The sequence below is a fragment of the Scylla paramamosain genome, chromosome 2, assembly GCF_035594125.1.
Source record: "Scylla paramamosain isolate STU-SP2022 chromosome 2, ASM3559412v1, whole genome shotgun sequence".
In the NCBI taxonomy this organism is placed as follows: Eukaryota; Metazoa; Arthropoda; class Malacostraca; order Decapoda; family Portunidae; genus Scylla; species Scylla paramamosain.
Window position 1 is genome coordinate 6,016,451 of NC_087152.1, and position 20,916 is coordinate 6,037,366.

A 20,916-nucleotide genomic window follows, 5' to 3' on the forward strand; every position below is an offset into this window, starting at 1 on the left:
CTATCCTAAAAACTAGTATGCCTTTCAAAGGAGCATATGGTTCCCTGCTCCTGCAATCCTTTATCCAGAAAATAGGCAAACTGCTGTAGGAAGAGAAACAAGGAAAAAAAGCTTCCTGTTCCATCAACTTGTTACCCTTCCCTCAGGAAATTGGCAACCTCTTGCAGAAGGGGAAATAAAGAAGGAGGCAGCTCATACAAGTTTTTCATATTTAGAATAGCTGCATCATTGTATCTCGTGTAGCTCAGCCCAGCCAAATATATTATGGTATCTTTTTGTTTATTTTGAATGTCTAGTTTTTTTTACGGAAGAAATATAGATGTAGCAGATTTTTATCTTTATTTTGTTTAGTGTTATCTAGTGTTATTGGCTGGCATACTTGTCAGCAAGCAATTAAACTGCTTCATTGCATGCAGGTACCACTGAGGATGAGAATGCGGTTATCATGGCAAGCAAATGGTTCGGTAGTACAGGACCAGGGAGAAATAAGTCACTTCCCTCCAGCTCTGTGGCAGTGACACCACCTGTGGCCTCTATGTCTAGCAACCACAACCCTCATCTCCTGCTCCTCCTTCATCCCCAGTCTACCATACCTGACACCTAGCCCTCTCTTCATGCTAAGGACTTGCCATCCTCACAATATCCAGAACACATTCTTTCATCAATCCTTCCACAACTTCTATTTTATATAAATTAACCTTCACTAGAGGATTTCAAAATCTTGTGTATTAAGTGATGAATGATATATATTTTATAAATCTATTCCTTAACATAGTCAGTAAAATATTTATTTGTTTGTGGGCAGTTCTTCTGAGTCTCATTGCTTTTTCCACCACTAGCCAGCAGCCTACTACCCTGAAGGTTCTCATCTCCTGGTTGCCAAAATTGTTTTTGTTTTCTTTTTTCTTTTATTTATTTATTTTATTTTATTGTTTTTTCCCCTCTGGAGCAGGATAGTCACATGTTTAACATTTCCATAATGAATAACATGGGGTTAAAGTGTCATCATTACATCTAATGTTATATCTTGATCTTCTCCCCTTCCCTTTATTACACAAGTGCATCATACTTGTAACACACTGCATTTTAGGTCGGATGGCAGGGATGCTGATATGAAAACTCTTATTGTAAGTTTGTTTTTCCCTTTTTTTCATGTTCATCAAAGTTACATGCTGGACTAAATGAGTTTTGAATCAGCAATATTTCTTATTCACTGAAGATGCTTGAATTTCTTAAAGGTATCATTTCTTCCATGAACATTTTTTATACCACATTAATCTAGAACAGCTAAGTGCAGCAGTACTGTGTATTTTTCTTGACATCTTTCCCCTCTATGTATATTTTTTTATTTAGAATATTTGCACAAGTGACATGACTCAAAGTTTGTTCCAACCACCAAGAAGAGTGAATATTATTTTCCAATACTTTTTGTTCTTATTTAATTAACAGCATAATATTTATTGAAATCAAGTTTTCATTTATTTTGTGTGGTTAATTACAAATGAAAAAAATCCTCCCAGAATGGATAGCATAGTGCCAGGAAGGTGAACTAAGCACAAGGTAGTTGATTGTGCATTGAAGGTACTTGTGTCATAAACCACCCACAGGTCATATGCTAATTTGTACCATATTGTGACTTACTGGTAGATCAAAATGAACAAATAGATGACTAGAACCTGATTAAATTCAAATGAATTCATTCCAGTTTGCTGCAAAATATATGGATGGAAATTTTATGAAACAGCTTTTAAGATATCATGATCTACAGTCAGAATAATTAAGACTTTTTTCCCATCAGAAGTTGCTAAGACTATTTAGAAAACAGGATGGTTAGATTTTTATTTATTTATTTATTTTTTATTTATTTTTTTTATTAGTAAACAAGAAAAATAATCTCCTTCAATAACCATCAAACACAGGTTACAGCATACCAATGAAAGTGCATGTAGGAGAAAATGGTCCAGTATCTTGATAAGGAAGTAACAGGAAATCCATAACATTTGTCAGCAAAGAAACTCAATGGCTTAAAATTGACCAGTACCATCTTAAATAATTAAAGCATATGATACCAGTAAAATACTAAATAAATAGTCTGCTACATGGCCTTTACTAGTATATACATCTCTTAGAGAATTATGGATTCATCATTAAAGTGTGTTTTGCATTTTTAAAATACACTATATGAACCTATTGGTGTAGTGATATTTATCTATTTTTCCCAAAAAAAAACAAAGGTTACATTTCAGTACTTCATTGATGGAATTCTCATAAAAAAGAAGAAACATTTTTGTGGTTCTTTTGCAGAGACTTGCTATGTTTTCTGATTGCAATATGTCCCACTGATAGTCAAACATTTTGGTGGATCTGATAGATTTGGCAGTTCTAATCAGAATCATATGCCTTTCTTGTTAATAGATAAAGCTGCACTGATAAAGAAGAGGAAGACTTCCTCCCACATTGGTATAAAAGCTACCACTTGAAACAGGCAAACACTTGCTCCACCTTGCATTAATATAATTTTGGTACTTTACCCCAAGAATAAAACCTTCTCTGGGTGACACTAGACATTTTGCATTTTTGTACTTATATTTTCTTGCTATAGTAGAAATTTGACGGTTTGTTTATAATTTCTATGTATGTAGGATTTACTTTTGTGATTTGTTTATATATGATTTTATATTTAAGCCATCATGAAGTAATTTAAAGAAATGCATAGGAGTGTACTTAGTGCTGCTGAGCTATGTTGTGTGTGTGTGTGTGTGTGTGTGTGTGTGTGTGAGTGTGAGAGAGAGAGAGAGAGAGAGAGAGAGAGAGAGAGAGAGAGAGAGAGAGAGAGAGAGAGAGAGAGAATGCGTAATCACATTTGTGTCTGCAGATGTGCATGTAAGCTTTCAGATTTTATTTCTCTTTTTCCCAATACCCTGTTGCTTCAGCCAAATACTATTTAGCTATATCTTCAGTTCATTCTTAATGTAAAGTATGGACGATATATGTCAACTCTACAGTCCTCATCACTTTTCAGCCCTCTTTTTCATAATAATTTGGCTGAACATTGTGATTATGTTTTAAGGGTTTCCCAAATAGTAAAATATAATTTGCAGTTATATACTTGCTGGTTTCAGTGACATGCTCTAGATAAGACTCCTGTTGTTTGACATTAATACACCATATTTTATATCAGCAAAAACAAAATTTATGTAAATACATGAGAACAGAAGTTGAGGTAGATGTTGAATCATTGTTGTAAATATTTGTTATACACTGATGCACAGTAAGGGGGGATTTAAAGAACAACAAAAGCTCAGCTGTTATTTTTTGGCTGTATTTGCAGAACAATCCATCCACACCAACATTTTGCCAAGTGTTTTATGTATTTTATTAATGAAAAGTATTATTTGTTAACTTAATTTTACAAAATTAAGCCCAAGACAACCTGTGACAATTTTTTGTGATATGAAGAAGTCAGGGGACTGGTTCACTGGTCTTGTGAGGCATTACTTTGTTTCACAACAGAATCCTCAGACCCAAGATGTGTATATTTTCTGCAACTTATCTTAATATCTTACTTTATGTATTGTTTGTATATTTTGTCATTTAGAAATTGATGTATCTATATATTATTTGTTAAACCAATTGATTTACAAAACTGTATATAAACTTCAAGGGCTGCTTTCTAAGAATTACTAGGACAGTGTCGATCCCAGACCAGCAGAGAGACCAGTGTGGTAGGTGAAGGTTTACAGTTTACAGACTTATGTTCAAAGTGAGGAAAATTCATGGCCTATGAGGGCAGATGTATGTCTAACAACATTTATCGTATGTTTGTGAGTTTGACATGTCAGCCAGGAATGATTTATCCCTGAAAAGAAGGCAGTTTAAAACAATATCAAGTCATATGCCAGAAAATATGCTCTAATCAGTTATTGATTTTCCTTTATTGGAGACAGTTTGTAAGTAAAAAAAAAATAATTATTTTTAAAATCTTTAATTAACAATGCCATTAATGTTTTGTCAGCTTGCATTTGAGTGATAGAACTTAAGCTTGATATGTTTAATCGTGTGTTAATTTTATTTTACTTGAGAACTGTCTTGAGATACTTTGGTTACTGGATATCTCACCTTATTTGGCCATGTACTAGTACTTGGTGTCTGAGGAGTCAGGAGAGCCATGCACTGATCTTCAGTTAATGTGTGGCTGCTGGCATCCCTCTCAGCTGAGTCATGGGTGCTGGCACACCCCACCTCTTATTTGATAGTTGGCCAGGTCCACAAAGCCATTCCATGTTCTCTGGTGATGTAAATGAGCCCTCTGGCATCATGTCATATTGATCATTTGGGGAAAAATAAATTTATCAAAGAGTTTTTACATTGTTGTTTCCCTTACAATGAAGTTTTATATAAAACCTGAACCTTGAACATTATTCATCATATTGATATAGTAGGACTTCTGCATGAGTAGCCTTGTTCATTATACACTAACAAACTGCTCATTCATTACAATTTTCAAAGACAGGTTCAGTACTGAGTTTACCCAGTAACAGCTTTCCAACCTACTTAGATATCTTTTATCTAGAAGTTGTAAAGTGCCTTTCCTGGAAGTGAAAAGTAGTGTCAGTACCTACACTGTACGAGTAATGACACTATTTTTTACTTAAAACTTTTTTTCACATTTTACATATACATGGAGATCTTATGATTTTCTCAATGTAATATAATCTATTTCTCATTACTTAATTAATCAGCTTGAAAATTCTCCCTTTAAAGGTGGAAAAAATTCATCGTGCATTATCTTATGCAAGAATAAAAATACAAGAGGGAACTTCTAGTCTCTCTCTCTCTCTCTCTCTCTCTCTCTCTCTCTCTTTTACACAGTGCAAATGCAGTGACCAAGTTGATTAGGTAAAAGATTTACAAGGAGTATGTGAGGAAGATATGTTAGATATTAGGCTAGGATGAGTGTAGGAGAAGCAAGTGTTAATTCATGTATATTATAGTAGGTTTAAAAGATGTGAATACAGTGACAAGTGGTTAAGTATATGTAAAGTGCTTCAGATTAGGAGAAAACAGATTATAGAATTTACATGGTGCTAACAGAGAAAGGGAAATGCATGTTAGATGGCTGAAATGAACATTGTCACTTTATAAAAAGTTGTCACTTTATAAATTGTCTGGTTTTAGATATTGACTATAATATATATATATATATATATATATATATATATATATATATATATATATATATATATATATATATATATATATATATATATATATATATATATATATATATATATATATATATATATATATATATATATATATTATAGTCAATATCTAAAACCAGACAATTTATAAAGTGACAACTTTTAAGGCAATATGTGAATTCCCTAGTTCTGCCAGTCAATTTAGAAATCAGATTAAAATTGCAGACAGTTTACAAGGTGAATAAAATTCCAATAGATTTTCTTGGCATATTGACTGAAATACATTGTGGTATCAATAATTGGCTAGTTTCCCTACTGTGATGACGTCTAGGTAGTTCATCAGTGTGTGTGTATGTGTGTGTGTAATCAGCCAGTTTGCCTATTGCAGATGTCTGAGTAGCTACTAGCCAGTACAGTTGGCATTTACTCTTGTGCCCTGTCATTAAGTGTACTTTGTTTGCAGAAGATATGGTGTGTTCTGAAGAAGAACTTTTTTTTTTTACTAGAAGAAAGTGATGCTGAAGAAAAGTTGGTTGAAAAATAGAATGATGAAACAAAAAAACCTGTTTATTTTATGCACATTCAGGATATATTTGACACAATATAAAATGTGCTCACATTACTATGGGACATGGTGACAAGCAATGGTCAAAGTTTTGTCAAGATATGTAAATGTTACTAGAGATACTGTAGAACTATTAAAATCCTTCTATGCTCAGTGTCAAAAGAAATGGAAAAGATAATGTGTAGGCAAACTGGCTGATTACACACACACACACACACACACACACACTGTCAATAGGTAAACTGGTTTATTACACACACACAGACACACAAACACAAACAAACACACACACACATAGTGACAATAGGGAAACTGGCCTATTACACACACACACCTGTATATACTAGTCTTGCTTCACATTGTATTATTAATAAAGCTGCCAGTTGATTATGTGACTGCTGAATTAGGGACATGTTGTGGTTAGTGGTGAAGTTGAAAATGAAGTCTCACACTGGTCATGATGGTTTAGAGATAGACGTGTTGTTCAGCCTTTGTGATAATATTGAACTAACTTGGAAATAAAAGTGGATGAAGTAAACTTCTGTACATCAATCAGAATTATGGTATGTATATGGTCAGTTTTGATTGTGATTCTGATTTGTAATGTTAGGGTGGGACAGGAGTGCTTATCACACATCTGTTGAGTTGAGTTTGGTGTGCTGAAGGGGGAGGGAATGAGATGGCAAGGAGTGAAGTGTGTATTCATAATTATTGGTATTATGATGTGATAAAAACTGAGCATGAATTTGTTGAAGAAGCCGGTTTCCCTTACATATAGAACATGTAGAACATGTAGTCAGGCATTCAATTTGCTACCAAAGTCCAAGTGAACCTTGATTATCACTTATGGCCAAACTGTTAATAAACACACACACACACACACATAAAAAAAAAATAAATAAATAAATAAGTAAAAAAAAAACAAAAAAAAAACAGGCTACAAAGTGTTTGCATTTATCTCTTGTGCACTGCTACAGTGCTGCATCTCTTGCTATATTCTATTGTTATTTCTATGCATGGTTATTCCTCTGACTCTGCATGCCTCCTATCTTCCCATGGACTCACGGCAAAAGACTTTCTGTTCATTCTCACCCCTGTTCTGTCTATCTTACTAATGCAAGTGTTAACCAGTATTTTCACTTTTTTATTCCTTTTATTGGTAAACTTTGGAGTTTCCTTAATACGTTTCTGTTATTTCTCCTTACTGTGACTTACACTGTTTCAAAAGAGGACACTGATTTGAAACCAAATTGGTTGATCTTTAGGATTCTTCTCATATACTTACCCTCTAGGGATAGGCATATTAAGAGGGCTTTTTCATTGTTGTTTTGCACTGAAGCTTGACTCCACAACACACAAAAAATTATATACATTACACAATAATGTGAGGTGACTGAAGTATTTATCTTGGGTTAAAAAAAAAAAAAGTTGTGAAGCATCATTCATAGATGTGTTCTGGTTATTTATTAAAAGGTTATTTCTTCAAGTGCAATTCTTTATGATGAAGACATGGATTACCAGGCAGCTTATTCTATACTTTCTTAACATTTGAAGAGCTTCAAATGTTTGTTTTACTAAATAATGCCTGATGTCTAAAAGCAATGTAAAAATAACTAAGAATTAGAGAATCAAAGAAAAGTACAGAGCCAGTGATTTAGAGGATGTAGCATTGATAGGATTAAATTTTGTGCCAAGAGCCATATTCCCCTAGTTACCATCATGTTCTAGGCAATGTTCTAGGCATGTTCTAGGTGTTCACAAAATTTTTGGGTGCTTTTCCTTTAAAAAAGAAAATATCACAACCATCAGTTTAAGATCTCATGGTTGTTTACTCAAGTGATTTGGCTAAAGACTGCTATCAGGAGGGGAAAAAAAAAAGTCTGAATGGTTGTCAAATGTTTGGATGTTTATCTCTGCCAGTGCTCTTCATCAAACTGTCAGACACACCCACCATCCTCTCCTCTCATCATTCATATCCAACAAACTTCACATTACTTCTTAGGACAACTTTATAATCCATCATTACTTTATTGGCAATTCTTCCACCACCTTGTCCACAGATAGTGATGGACATCGATACACAGAACTGTGTAAGGTCATACCAATATATTGATGATTGAAAATTTTCTAGAGCAATACTAATATAATGATCCTTTGTAGATAGTTAAAGTGATACCGATACCAATACCAATACATACAAGTGTTGCTGATACAGCATGAACAATTTTGTGTAAGAAAATATCCTGTGACTAAGTAAGTTTGCAGTTTGAATGTTTGATGTAACACAAACAATACTGCAACAGAAAAGCATATATTTCATGACAATCAATTATCACACTTAGCTATTTAAAGTTGTAATTAGGGTACCTATTATGTAATACAAATCATGGATGACATGACAGACATAAAAGTTGCTAATGTATCAATGTACAATTTTTTCATACACTGAGAAATGAGCCTTAAAAATAATTCAAATACATAATGTCACTATGATTGAGTAGCCAAGGCAATAGATATCAATACCAGTACAAAAGTAACAATTGATATTTATCACTGATACATGTATTGTGATACTGCTCATCCCTGCCCTCAGATTTACATATGTATAAAGATCCTTCTCAAACAAAGTATTTCAGTCATCAACTTTTGTTCAAAATTTAACTTTATCACTCTATCTTCAATTTCATCTCTTCCAATGACATCATACATACCAATGTTGACTAATACATTGGCAGCTCAAGCATTAGGAGGCCCCAGCAGTGCAATCACTGTAATTCCAGAATGCTCTCCTCTCCTTTTATAAAACCCATATTAATTCACAAGCACCCAAAGGTCTCATAAAAATTTACTTTCACCCACATCAATCCTTTTCAAACATCATGCTTCACTTCTGGGGTTCAACATGGCCACTTCCTCTCTCTACACCAAATCAGATTAACTCTCCCTTTCACATTTCACACATTCACCTTGCATCTCATAAACATTCTCCTTCACTTCTGTAACATCCACCAACATTCACTGGTCAGTTTATTAAGGTTTAATGCTGAATTTAATCTCCCCCTGTCCACCTTGTCTCAACATAGGGACTCCTACAGAAGAGATGGATCCCAATCCACTCATTCATTTTTCACATCACTTCCCCAGGAAACCACTGGCATGTGGTGTACACAGGTATAGTTTTCAACCAAAAAATTATCCTGTTCCAGAGGGATTTCCTTTATTTGGAGGGCATAACTTACAGGTGAATAAAAAATACCCAAAACAAAGTTAAAAGCATGGCTTACAGGGGAAAATGTTATAATGGAAGGCATTCAATAAGGCCATGGGTAACATTCTCAATAAAAAAGTTTTACAACCATATTTGTTAATTAATCATAGCCTTCAGGAATGGAAAAAAAGTAATAATAATAAAAACTTGTAAGGGTGAGAATGAAGGGCAGTCTTATGGGCCTGCTCTTCCTGTAGTGGCAGTTAGTGTGAGACTAACTGGGCTATTAGAAATTACTCATGGCTTGGTGGGTTGTGTTTGGATCTCATGTCTATCATATCAAGGGTCTTTATTCCGCCTCATGGTCTGTTCTGGATTGCTTTCTTTTGTTTCTATCCATGCTACATATAGTATAGTTTCTAAAACACAGAAAAACAGCAAGTTAGAGACATGTTTGTGGCCAGTATTTGAATGCTTGATATAATAAGCACAATAAGTAAGAGCTACAAGTGCTACAAGAGACTAGAATGCAAAAGGATGAGGTGCATGAACAGGTGGTGCTAATGAAGATTTCTGTCATGACAACACCTCAGGGGCCAAGGAAGAGGCATCAGCAAACTATACTATGCTAAATGAGTACCTAGTGTTACCATCTTAGCCATAAGTGATTACCAATAGTGTAGTAGTTTGTTGATCTAGTGCCTGCTGTACCATCACACCACTCTCCCTCCCTCTTTCCAGGGCACTGTCAAAAAAGATTTTTCAATGTGTATAAGCTTCATTTTATTACACATTCTACAAATCACTACTGTTTACTTATAAGTCTCCTGATATTCCCTGATTGCTATACAATTGGTACTGATATACATTTATTTGTGCGCATGGTTAGCCACTTGTGAATACATAGTATTGCATAAAAATGTTGGTTTGAGTAGAAGTCCTTGCAGAATAAAGACTTTTGCCATTCACATCTGAAGGGATTCATCTGAAATTTTTAGGAAAAGTATTGAATATTTCTTGCATACACATGTGGCATACTTGATAAGATAGGAATTCACCCCTCCTTGACTAGAAGGGCCCATGAGCAATTCTCTGAGCACCTGGCAATTCTTGCATTACAGCGTTGACTATATTGTCCAGTTCCGCCATGGCTCCAGGCCCAATATCTCCACACGCCAGCCTCTTGGACACTACACACACTTCAATATATCCAAGATCCTGTAACACAGCAAAAATCTTTAAGAAGATATTTCTAAATTTCTGAACATAAGATTGGGATTCTGATAAAGATACTCATACTTAATGAAAGCTACCTTTGTCAATCACTCAAACAACTTTGTTATCAGCAAAGCACAAGCTTTGGAATTGAGATCTAATGTGCCAAAATCAGGCTTGTCAAGCCTGATTTTGGCAAATGATGGATGTGCCTATACATTCAAGGAAGCTGTTGGGAACAGTGCATTTAAAACATGTGACCATCATATCATTCTATCAAGCATAGAGCTTATCAATAGCTGAACAAAACATTCAATGTTGCAGTGAAAAAAAAAAAGGATATAAAAATCATTATTAAAAAAAACTGAGGCAGGAAAAGTGAGAGTACTATGCTGAAGTGTTTAGCTGAGTGAAGAGAACAATGCCAGGGAGGAATGAATGTTAGGCAGTGGAAGATTTGCAGCTATAAGATCAGCTGTTGCCAATCCTTGCATTTCTGAAGTAACCATTTGGCAGACTTCCTGATTAAAGCACTTGAGTAAAGAGCAATATATTTTACAAATCATATTTTTAGTTGATCTTAACAACCAAATACATGCAAGATTACACTTTAAAATGGGAAATTAAAGAGAAAGATTAATGGTTGTTACATTGGCAATACTTATTTCTATAACGTTAACTTCATTTATAACTGTATTAAAGTTTTGATACCAATTAGTTGGTAAGTAAAAGGTTTCATTGTACTTAGTATGTGTAAAACTTTTGGTTCACAAACATCATTGCAGCCACCAGAAACTCACCTTGAGCATTGCAGTGTGTCGCATGGTGAGCGGATGTTTGTACATGTGTGTGTTCATGGCAGGACAGAATACCAGAGGCCGCATCACATCCCATGCACGAACAATGCATGTCAGCAGGTTGTCACAGAGTCCCTGGGCCATCTTGGCCATGGTGTTAGCATCCAAGGGTGCAATGACCATCACTTGTGCCCAGTCCCTTAGTTGTATGTGAAGTACTGGATCTCCACGACCATTCCAAGCAGACCACTCATCTTGGTCTAGGATAAACTTGAGGTCAGGGTAGAGGGATCTCACAGCACTGTCATCCCCACCTGCTGCCATCACTCCCATGGGACTTCGGCTCCCACACTGGCTGCATGGGTCACTGCTGCTGTTCTGCTCCTCACTGTCACTGCACCTTAGCTCACCATTATTAGAAGTTTTCCTTTCCTGACTGGGAAAGATACTGCCACCACTAGCTGTTCTCCTTCGAGGACCAGTATCTACTTTAGCCTGCGTTCTCAAGAAGTGGCATGCATTCTTGGTGGGCACAATGACTACACTTGCCCCACGCTCCTGCAGTCGCCGTGCCAGTTCAGGCACCTTGATGGTTGCCACACTGCCTGTGCAACCCAGCAGGACACGGGGGCCAGTACCAAGGGGAGGCAGCTGAGACATGGCCTGAAGGGGGAGAAGGTGGTTTGCACTGTTAAGAGATTCCAAAAGAAGCCATGTTCTCACATCACCATGACAAAGTGAATGGGTAGGAAGGTTTTTGTGAATGTAAGCAAGTGTATAACAGCAAATTCATAACGAATGTACAAGTACACAGACACTTACAAACACATACAAAGTATACATCAAAATTCAAGTTATGATAAAAGTTGAGAACAGCAAGCTGAAAGAGCCTGCTTTACTATTTTGTATACTACTTACCATTTGGCTCTCTTATCCCATACTAAGAAAAATAATCATATACTATTAATGAGCTAAAGAATTTCATAACCTTTCAGTTTACAATCCAAAGGATCACATCATGAGCCAATTCACTTTGACACAACAGTTATCAATGTTTTTTTTTTTATGGTTTAAAATAGACCTAATTATAAATTTTGAGTATCTCTTGCATCTTTATCTTGGAAATATTCTATACTATAAACACTTGGAGGTTTTCATGATAAATTTAATTAAATTTCACAAAAACTTAGTGTCATCAAGTCCCACAGAGCTGTGAACAATGCACGACACAATACACCTGCTGAGGCTTTGTGATACAAGTTACTGTAATTTATTCTAGATGAAAAACTGGAAAAGAAACTTTGAAATTCAAATGGCAAAACATAATGCAGGTCTGATTTGTTGTGAGAAACTTAATACAAATTTCAGTAAATTTTACTTGCCAAGTAATTCAGTACCATGTCTTGGAATACACAGTGCAACAGTGATATTTAGTTCCTTCTGGTACAATTAAAAGTAATAACCCATCATTATTTGGGTAACAACCTGATAATGTATTACTACAAGTCTACTTTCGTTCAACACTAAGCCATTACAAAATTTGTAATGGTAGAAAAGACATTATGTGCATACTATCACCTTTTACCTATTCAAAGTCCAGTAACCAAATCTTCTCATCATGATGAAGCCAAGCAGTTTTTTGCCAAGAACTAAAACTTACCTTTTCTTTGTGTGTGGTGGTAAAGTATATTCAAGTGGAGTGATTCTTGGGTGTTTCCAGGTCAGAATATCCTAGCTTGTCCCACTCTTCCTGAGCCATCAGACCTTTTTCCATGCGACAAGCCAAGTAATCTCGTGACTGCTCACGACACAAAGAATTTTTATTTTTGTTCTCATGCAGACACAGCATGTATCTGTTAAGGATTACAACATGGTTAGTTGCTATCAGTGGCAGCTATGTAATGTGTCAATACAAGTTCAAATTCATGTCATGAGATGTGTCACATGATCAATACACTTGTACAACACTAACAAGAAAACATATAAAAGGATTTTTCCTTTAATGTCTGATGAATTGATTATAAGCTTGTAACAGTTTAAGTGCAACAAAAGAATGCTGTTACAGTTTAAGGAGTAGTATATTGTCATACCATTTGAGAATTATGAATAGTCACTGCATGTATATGAAAATAAAAATCATTCCAGCATATTATACATTGAACATAACAGACATTTCTCTACTGTGATAAGGAGGTACAAATGTCTAAAACAAAATGTATTATAGGTGCAATTAATACCAAAGTAGTCAATGAAAATGAAAATACAATAGTAGACCTAAATGAAAACTAATGCCACCTGAACTTAGCAATCTCTCTGGAAATTTATTCACAATATCAGAGAGAGAGAGAGAGAGAGAGAGAGAGAGAGAGAGAGAGAGAGAGAGAGAGAGAGAGAGAGAGAGAGAGAGAGAGAGAGAGAGAGAGAGAGAGAGAGAGAGAGAGAATAGCATCATGCATGATACCAGCCTTACTTGAGCATGAACTTTTTACACTCGCCCTGATGATCGAGGGGGAAACTGCCTTTCTGTGGCGGGGTGGGCGTGAAGGTCTTTTGGCCGAATGTCATGGACGCCATCCCCCCCGGCTACACATTGGCCCGTCCCTCAACCACCGTCGTCCTACTACTCGGGTCCCCTGGCTTGGCGCGACAGCTGTTTGGTAGGGTGTGCTGGCTTCTCCTGCCCCTGCCCCAGAGCCCAGTGATTTTGGGGGAGTGTGGAAGGTTGAGGGGCGTAGTGCTCGGTCAGACGATCGGATGTTTTGGGGAATATGTGTTTGCAACGGCACTCTGACGTGAATGATGCTGATGTATTTTATTTGTTTATATATATATATATATATATATATATATATATATATATATATATATATATATATATATATATATATATATATATATATATATATATATATATATATATATATATATATATATATATATATATATATATATATATATATATATATATATATATATATATATAATTTATCTGCTCATCTTAGTTCTGCAGCCTTTCTTGAATGTATTTTTTACTTCCACCGAACATTTACGCAGAAAGATTACCTAGCATATTATTGAAAGGAACCCCCACCAGCAGGCAAGAGGCGTCTCACACAGTTACAGGATTCGGAGCGTGTGTGTCGTGGGGAGGACTTTACCTGGACAGCTGGGAACGGCTGCGGCACTGACTTACCCAGTCACCCTCAGTGAGAAAAGTTACACAGAGCAGGGAAAGGAAAACACGCTTTTCCTTATTATGTCCGTATATTACACAGCAGTACACAAGTCACCGTGCAATACAGTCACGACACACAGACAGGCACTGGGGCGGCAGGCACTCGCATCGACACAGTCAGTCACACGCAAACTCTACTCGCAAGGACTCAGTTCGCTTTCCCTTGTCTTCTTTCTCACATGTCTTGTCACGTCGCGGTGTCGATAGTCTCTCTCTGTCCCTCAGTGCTACAGGGTGCTTCACACCCTGCTTCCCATGTCACCACCTCTGCTAGCGCCACTTAACTACACCTATTCTAGGTTGGAAGATATAAGTACAAGTCATGCAGATAATCAGTACTGGTAAGGATAATTGCTACTTAAACTATGCATGCACTCACACTCACAGCTACAATTAAACGGTACCGTATAACAATCATTCCATGGTTAGCTAACCCTCACACATGAACACCCTCATGACCCCAGGGCCTCAGAGGTCCACCTATACGTTTGTGTGAGCTCTCCTTTCATTAGCGTTGCAGATAACGGCGCCAGCCCGTAAACATCGAGCAACGCAACACCACTAGCTAGGTCACCCACACATGTACTCACACATGTACTCATATGAAGCTACCTCATACACACAACATGCTCATGCGTTTGCCTATAGAGCTGCTACATATACGCATTCGTAACATTATCAGTGAAATAGATTAGTAAAACTTAAAATTCCAAACCCAACAAAACACAATAAAATCAAGCAATAAAATCAAGAAAACGTATCAGAAATTTATTTATATGGGCTATTTACACAAGTACAGTACTTTCACTCAATAAAGCAGTGAGACCAGAAACGTTCGGTGTTAGATATTGCATTGTTTGCATCAGCCACGGGACACTTTCAGTACCTGCATCGTGGCCTGGACCGAGATAAAGGCAGAAGTACAGATTTTAGGTACACGGATCACAATACTGCACCACCCACCAGTCAGAAGTCAAGGATAAATGAGTCAGTCACACACACCAATATACTGTAGGTAGTGTTCATTTGATTATTTATTTATTTATTTATTTATTTACTACTACTACTGCTACTACTGCTACTACTACTACTACTACTACTACTACTACTACTACTACTACTACTACTACTACTACTACTACTACTACTACTATTTTTACTACATTTTTTTTTTCTTCCAGTGCAGAATCTATTACAGTTGTGTTCATCTCTCCTCTAAACATGCAGTACTTCTTGACGTATCACATTAACAGTAACCGGTATGTTTGCTTTTGCTCAAGTATAAAATTCTCTTGTATATAATTTCTATTCGCTCTTGAAACTGTCATACCCAATGAAGTCTTACCATTAATAAAGTTTTTTTTTTTTATTATCTCCGTTTTACTTTTTTACCTCATTCTTTTTAATGTTTCTCGTTAACATTGCAGTACACTACTATCATCCTATCTTTCACCTGCCGATATTGACAATAATAAGCAATGTCTGTATTCTTTGTGTGCACTTCGGAGAGATTAACTCCTTTGTCTTTTGTATATAGTGCCAGTGCAGTCCTCCTACTTACAACTGCGTAGTACATACCAGTACACTAATAACATAACTATCCTAGCTGCATCTAGGGAGTGATGGCAACAACACCTTCCGCAAGTGCTGCTTCGTCCCGCCCCTTGCTGGAGACGGGCAGAAGGTGAACGGAGGGCATGCCGCCACTTTTGCCCATATTCTGAAACGCTCTCTCCCTCACCACGACTAATTTTAAATACCACAGCGATGATTAGCCGGGTTCTTAAAGGATGTTTGTTAATCTTTCAATGAACCATAAAAAAAAAATAAGAACCCATCACTTCAACTAGAGCCTTTGAAAAGTAGTCAAGATGCTGCCAGAAGTGTTTCAGAATACTGGACGCCTTCCGCCTCGCTTCCGCTGTTCTAATGTTGTTACCGCACATCTCTACAACCCACCGCTCCGTCTGGTCCTTGGAGGATACAACGATGATTTGGCCAGGAGCATCTTTTAGTGCCCATCGTATTCAAGAATTGCCATTTCAGTCTCGGAAACACCTTCCATTAAGATAACTTTTGACGGCGCATCTTTATAAATTTATGACATTTCTTTGTCAGACTCACCGTTTTGCCGTATTTTTCATATTTCAACTTATCCGCATGTGAGCGAAGGTTTCTGCCTTACAACTCGCTCATCTATCATCTATCGCCTCATCACTATTGTTCGAGCACGAGCGAGCAAAATGCTAGAATTATATGTCATAACTCAATTCATATACGGAATAACCAGTTTTGGTTGACACTATCAGACTCATCAGTGACTGTAGGATCAAGTTGTATTGTAAAAACTTGACAAAACAGAAAAGAAAATGGTATTACGACGAGTTGAACTGTGAAGATGTTAAAAAATGCTTATAACATGTTTTACTTATGCTCGCTATTTTCAACAGTTAATAATTGATTGCTGATATATGTTATTACATTAAGTAAAAAAAATTCTCGTGAACACGATAGTGTTATCAGAATGTAGATAAAGCTCCACATATTGAAAACACTGTCATTTATAGCAACATGTCACTCGCCGCAACCATCACGGTGGCGGTGTCTAAAAATTAGAACCCCGCCCCCAGCCGCTGCGGAAAAGTCCTTTAAGGGGGTGATGTACGATCCGGAACTAAATTTCTTTCTTTCTTGTTTTATAATTTTCTATATTTTTTTTTTTCCGCTTCTTTTGATATATGTAACGTTTTGATAAAAAAAAAAAAAATCTTATGAAATGAAGTCTTCCGTCATGAACTTCCGCGGTTTCGCCCGCCGCGAGACATGCATGATCATTTTTTTTCCTTTTTTTTTTTTTTTTCCTTTTTTTCCATATTTTTTTCTGACATACCCTTTTTTTTTTTTAGTCTCCCATGAAAATCTATGGTTCTCTCACTGCGCACAACATTGGAGAGCACAAAATTTTAGGCCTAAGTATTTTCTCAGATTTATATATGAAAAATAAAATTATATAATTTTTTTTTTTTCGTAAATCCAGCAAATAATCAATGTATCTATATATATATATATATATATATATATATATATATATATATATATATATATATATATATATATATATATATATATATATATATATATATATATATATATATATATATATATATATATATATATATAATCGTACAAGAAAATGATAGCAGACATTATTCTCCTATTCTTCCTGATTAAAATCCTTTTTTAAATAAAAGAAATTGGTCAGCAAATAAGGGAGGAGATGCGAGTTGAACATAGGCGATTTAACAAGAGATTAGCGGATCGTACAACCCCCTTAAGTTGCTCTTCAGCTTAAAGGGCCTATTACTTGATTTATTTGTTTTTGTAATTAATGAAAAATGAATGCAGAAGTAAACATAAGTGCCACCAGTGTTGAAACATTACCTATGCCCTTTCTAAAGCCACCCGTGGCATGCCTTCTATATGGTCTTGATGAGCCGTGCATGCCTCTGTGCTTGGCTACATCCTGTTTGTCTTAACCGTTCCGTAACTTTGTGTAAACTCACCCGATATGTACGAGAAAAGGATGACGATGACCTGTTATGACTTTAATTCTATTTAATTCTATTTAATTTATTAGATTTCCAAACACCCATTTATCATCTTATACTTAATCGTCCATTACCGCCCATTTGCGATGCCCTACCTTTCGTAAAATCTCCTTATCGTGGTATGACAGTTACCATCTCTTTCTTGTAGGCACAGAAGAATGTCAATCCCCATTCTGTGCAGACCTACAAGTAATATGTAAATCATTGCCAATGTAAACTTTCCCCTTATAATATATTTGCTAATCACTATGTTTCTGCATTAGATATAAGTTATCACATTTTATTTGTCATTATTCTTCACTGTTATTATTTGTATTTTTTTGTGAGAGGCTTCATAAGGTTCAAATGTTCAAATCCCCCTTTCCTTTATAATGGTTACTTTCCCTTTCCTGTAGGTGCAGATGAGTAGCAGTACTGTCCCTATTCCCCTTCCCTTGTATGTGCGTGACGTGTGTGTAAGTGTTGCTAGGTATCATTTGATCTATTCGGCAGTCATATCTGCAGGTGTTCCCACTGAGCTGCGCTGTCAAAAGATAGGAAGGGGACGTGTGCTTATCTGTCTCCTGGGAACCTGCCACCTGCCGTAGAGCACTGGAACTTTGACTTAATTTATTACAAACATTTGTTGCTGTGTGTGTCTGTCTGTGTGTGTGTGTGTGTGTGTGTGTGTGTGTGTGTGTGTGTGTGTGTGTGTGTGTGTGTGTGAGAGAGAGAGAGAGAGAGAGAGAGAGAGAGAGAGAGAGAGAGAGAGAGAGAGAGAGAGAGAGAGGAAACAGTTGATAGTGGTATGGTGTGATCGCGAGCTTAATGGCACTTCATGGTCCCAGGCAAGGAGTAAGAATACAGCTGTTATGCATTGTGAAGGGTGAATGCTAAGTGTAGAAGTATTGTGTTGTGTGTAGTGCAATGGAGGAAAAAATAACAAAATATTGGATCCTGCAGTGGCGACAGATTAACTAATTTCATTAACTTATATTCAGTTATCAAAAAGATTTGTACATTTCACCATTTCAGAACGTAAGATTAAAGTATTCGTCACTTGCATAAATAAATCGTCCGAGTATTTATGAAGAACTGTATCTTTTCTTAATCTTCATTTAAAAAAAAAACAAAAGGTTGAGACACACTTTAAACCAGTCATATCCTGTGCATGACAACCTGGTCTTTACGTCAACACGTTCTGTCTTACTTGGAGGATGAGAATGAGAATTTCATCTGTCGTTGAGTAGAACATTCTTGCATTTTCTTGTGAGATGGTTTAGCAATCTGACGGGTCCTGTGTCGTAAAGATCGGACAATAATAGAGTAATAAAAATAATAGAAATAATAATAGAAACTCTACATGTCCATTCATCAGTTCCTTTTTTTACTATTACTTTTTTTTTTTTTTTTTACTTTTGGCAAGACAGAATTACATGTGAAATGAGAAAAGGATGTGAAACTTATATAGTGCAGATGACAGACGACAGACAGAGAAGATGGCTGGGACACTTAGCGAGAATGCTAGAAGACAGAATACCTCAAAGACTGGTGTATGGACAGGTGGTAGGAGGTCCGTATTCGCTAACGCTTTGCTCTCTCACCACGACCATTTTCAAAGGCCACAAGATGATTAGCCGGTTTCTCTAGTGTTTCTCCTGTTAATAATGTGGAAATCCTGTTTATCTGTCAGTAGAACCATAAAAACACCCTTAAAATAGTCTTGATAGAGAACAGAGCACTTAAGAATTTGGACCCTCTAGAAAACATAAGAACATCGGGGAAGCTGCATGAAGGCGTCAACCCTTCATGTGACAGTTTCTGTATAAAACATACTTATCTATTTCCACGTATCATCCTCATTCATAAATCTGTCTAATCTTCTCTTAAAACCTTGTAATGACTCATCACTAACATTCCTCTGATTACTAAGTTTATTCCATTCATCTACCACTCCATTTAAAAACAGACTTTTTCCCTCTTTTTTTTTTTTTTATTTGTTCACTCATTTTTAGCAAGCTAGTTTTTTGTTTCCCTTGCCTTCTCGTATTTTATCACTTCGTCATTTTTATTTATATGCTTTTTTTTTTTAACTTTTTTTCAATACACGTCTTCTATCAGGGTTCTTCTAAGAGAACCCTGTCATTTATATCAGGTCCCTGTAAACGCACTTCGCCCACTACTACGTTACCTTCCTGCCTTCCCTTCCCCAGTGTAATCTCCATTTACTGATTAGTACAAAATATAACTTGTTTCCTATCACATAAATAACTAGTGAACAAAGCAGTCCATTAATATCATTGCTCCTTAGTTTGTCACGTGATCACTCTACGGTACAAGCTTGCCAGATCTCTCTCTCTCTCTCTCTCTCTCTCTCTCTCTCTCTCTCTCTCTCTCTCTCTCTCTCTCTCGGGTTATTATGCTTTTCTCTTCTTTCATTCGTGAATAAGAGTTTTCTTTTATCTATTTGCCGATCAATCTATCAATTTACTTATATACCTATCTGTCTATCTGTCAGTTTGTCTGTCTTTCACCCTCTCTGTCTGTCTGTGTCTTTGTCTTCCTGTTTATCTGTCTATCAATCTGTGTATCTACCAACTTTTTATCCATATATCTATTCATCTATCTACCTGTATCTACTCACCTACCTACTTATTTCATATCTAGCTACTTATCTACCTACCTGCGTATCTACTTATTTCTATTTTACATGAAAGAAAAATAAAAAAAATAAAGTATATAAAGAAAATAAATAAAACATCGCTCCTTCGCGTGCACAACTGTGCACAAGTGTTAACATAATCAGTGAGAATCGGTTACCTATCAGAATTGGGGTATAATTTATGACTCCGCTGACACACTTTTTTTTTGCCATCTTTTAGTCCGTGACACGATGATTTTTTTTTTTTTTTTGCGGAAACTTAGATAAAAAAGAAGAAGAAAAACAAGTTTCTGCTTCCTGTCCCGATCGAATCAATAAGCTTTCCCTTCAGGTCTAGGACATACTAGTGATTGAGATGACGCGCACACACACACACACACACACACACACAAACACACACACACACACACACACACACACACACACACACACACACACACACA

General features: G+C 36.2%; 3 protein-coding genes across 8 annotated transcripts in view; 1 reads left to right on the forward strand and 2 right to left on the reverse strand.

Annotated features, from left to right (window-relative positions):
* The window catches only part of LOC135109194 (AP-1 complex subunit gamma-1-like), a 39,230-nt gene extending 34,864 nt beyond the window's left edge, over window positions 1–4,366 (forward strand). For all 6 annotated transcript variants that reach the window (XM_064020371.1, XM_064020397.1, XM_064020381.1 and 3 more), the window contains exon 19: window positions 417–4,366. In XM_064020371.1, the coding sequence (XP_063876441.1) occupies window positions 417–518 (102 nt within the window). In that variant the 3' untranslated portion in view covers window positions 519–4,366. The remainder of the gene's footprint in view (window positions 1–416) is intronic.
* A 4,603-nt stretch (window positions 4,367–8,969) lies between these two features.
* On the reverse strand, window positions 8,970–11,649 carry LOC135109215 (uncharacterized). The gene is made up of 2 exons (XM_064020428.1): window positions 10,993–11,649; window positions 8,970–10,195 (listed from the first exon to the last, which is right to left on the reverse strand). Exons 1-2 carry the CDS (start codon window positions 11,647–11,649, stop codon window positions 10,046–10,048), a joined length of 807 nt encoding a protein of 268 aa, XP_063876498.1. The 3' UTR covers window positions 8,970–10,045.
* A 1,029-nt stretch (window positions 11,650–12,678) lies between these two features.
* LOC135109223 (cytochrome c oxidase assembly protein COX19-like) lies at window positions 12,679–13,705 on the reverse strand. The gene is made up of 2 exons (XM_064020441.1): window positions 13,460–13,705; window positions 12,679–12,842 (listed from the first exon to the last, which is right to left on the reverse strand). Exons 1-2 carry the CDS (start codon window positions 13,561–13,563, stop codon window positions 12,680–12,682), a joined length of 267 nt encoding a protein of 88 aa, XP_063876511.1. The 5' UTR covers window positions 13,564–13,705; the 3' UTR covers window position 12,679.
* Between the last annotated feature and the right edge of the window lie 7,211 nt (window positions 13,706–20,916).

Bases quoted from the DNA above. Each gene is read 5' to 3' on its own strand.
- LOC135109215 (XM_064020428.1), bottom strand. From the start codon at position 11,649: ATGTCTCAGCTGCCTCCCCTTGGTACTGGCCCCCGTGTCCTGCTGGGT. The intron at 10,196-10,992 runs GTGAGTTTCTGG...GCTGTGTTACAG, and splicing joins GACACACTGCAATGCTCAAG to GATCTTGGATATATTGAAGT.
- LOC135109223 (XM_064020441.1), bottom strand. From the start codon at position 13,563: ATGGCGTCCATGACATTCGGCCAAAAGACCTTCACGCCCACCCCGCCA. The intron at 12,843-13,459 runs GTAAGGCTGGTA...AATCCTTAACAG, and splicing joins TGTAAAAAGTTCATGCTCAA to ATACATGCTGTGTCTGCATG.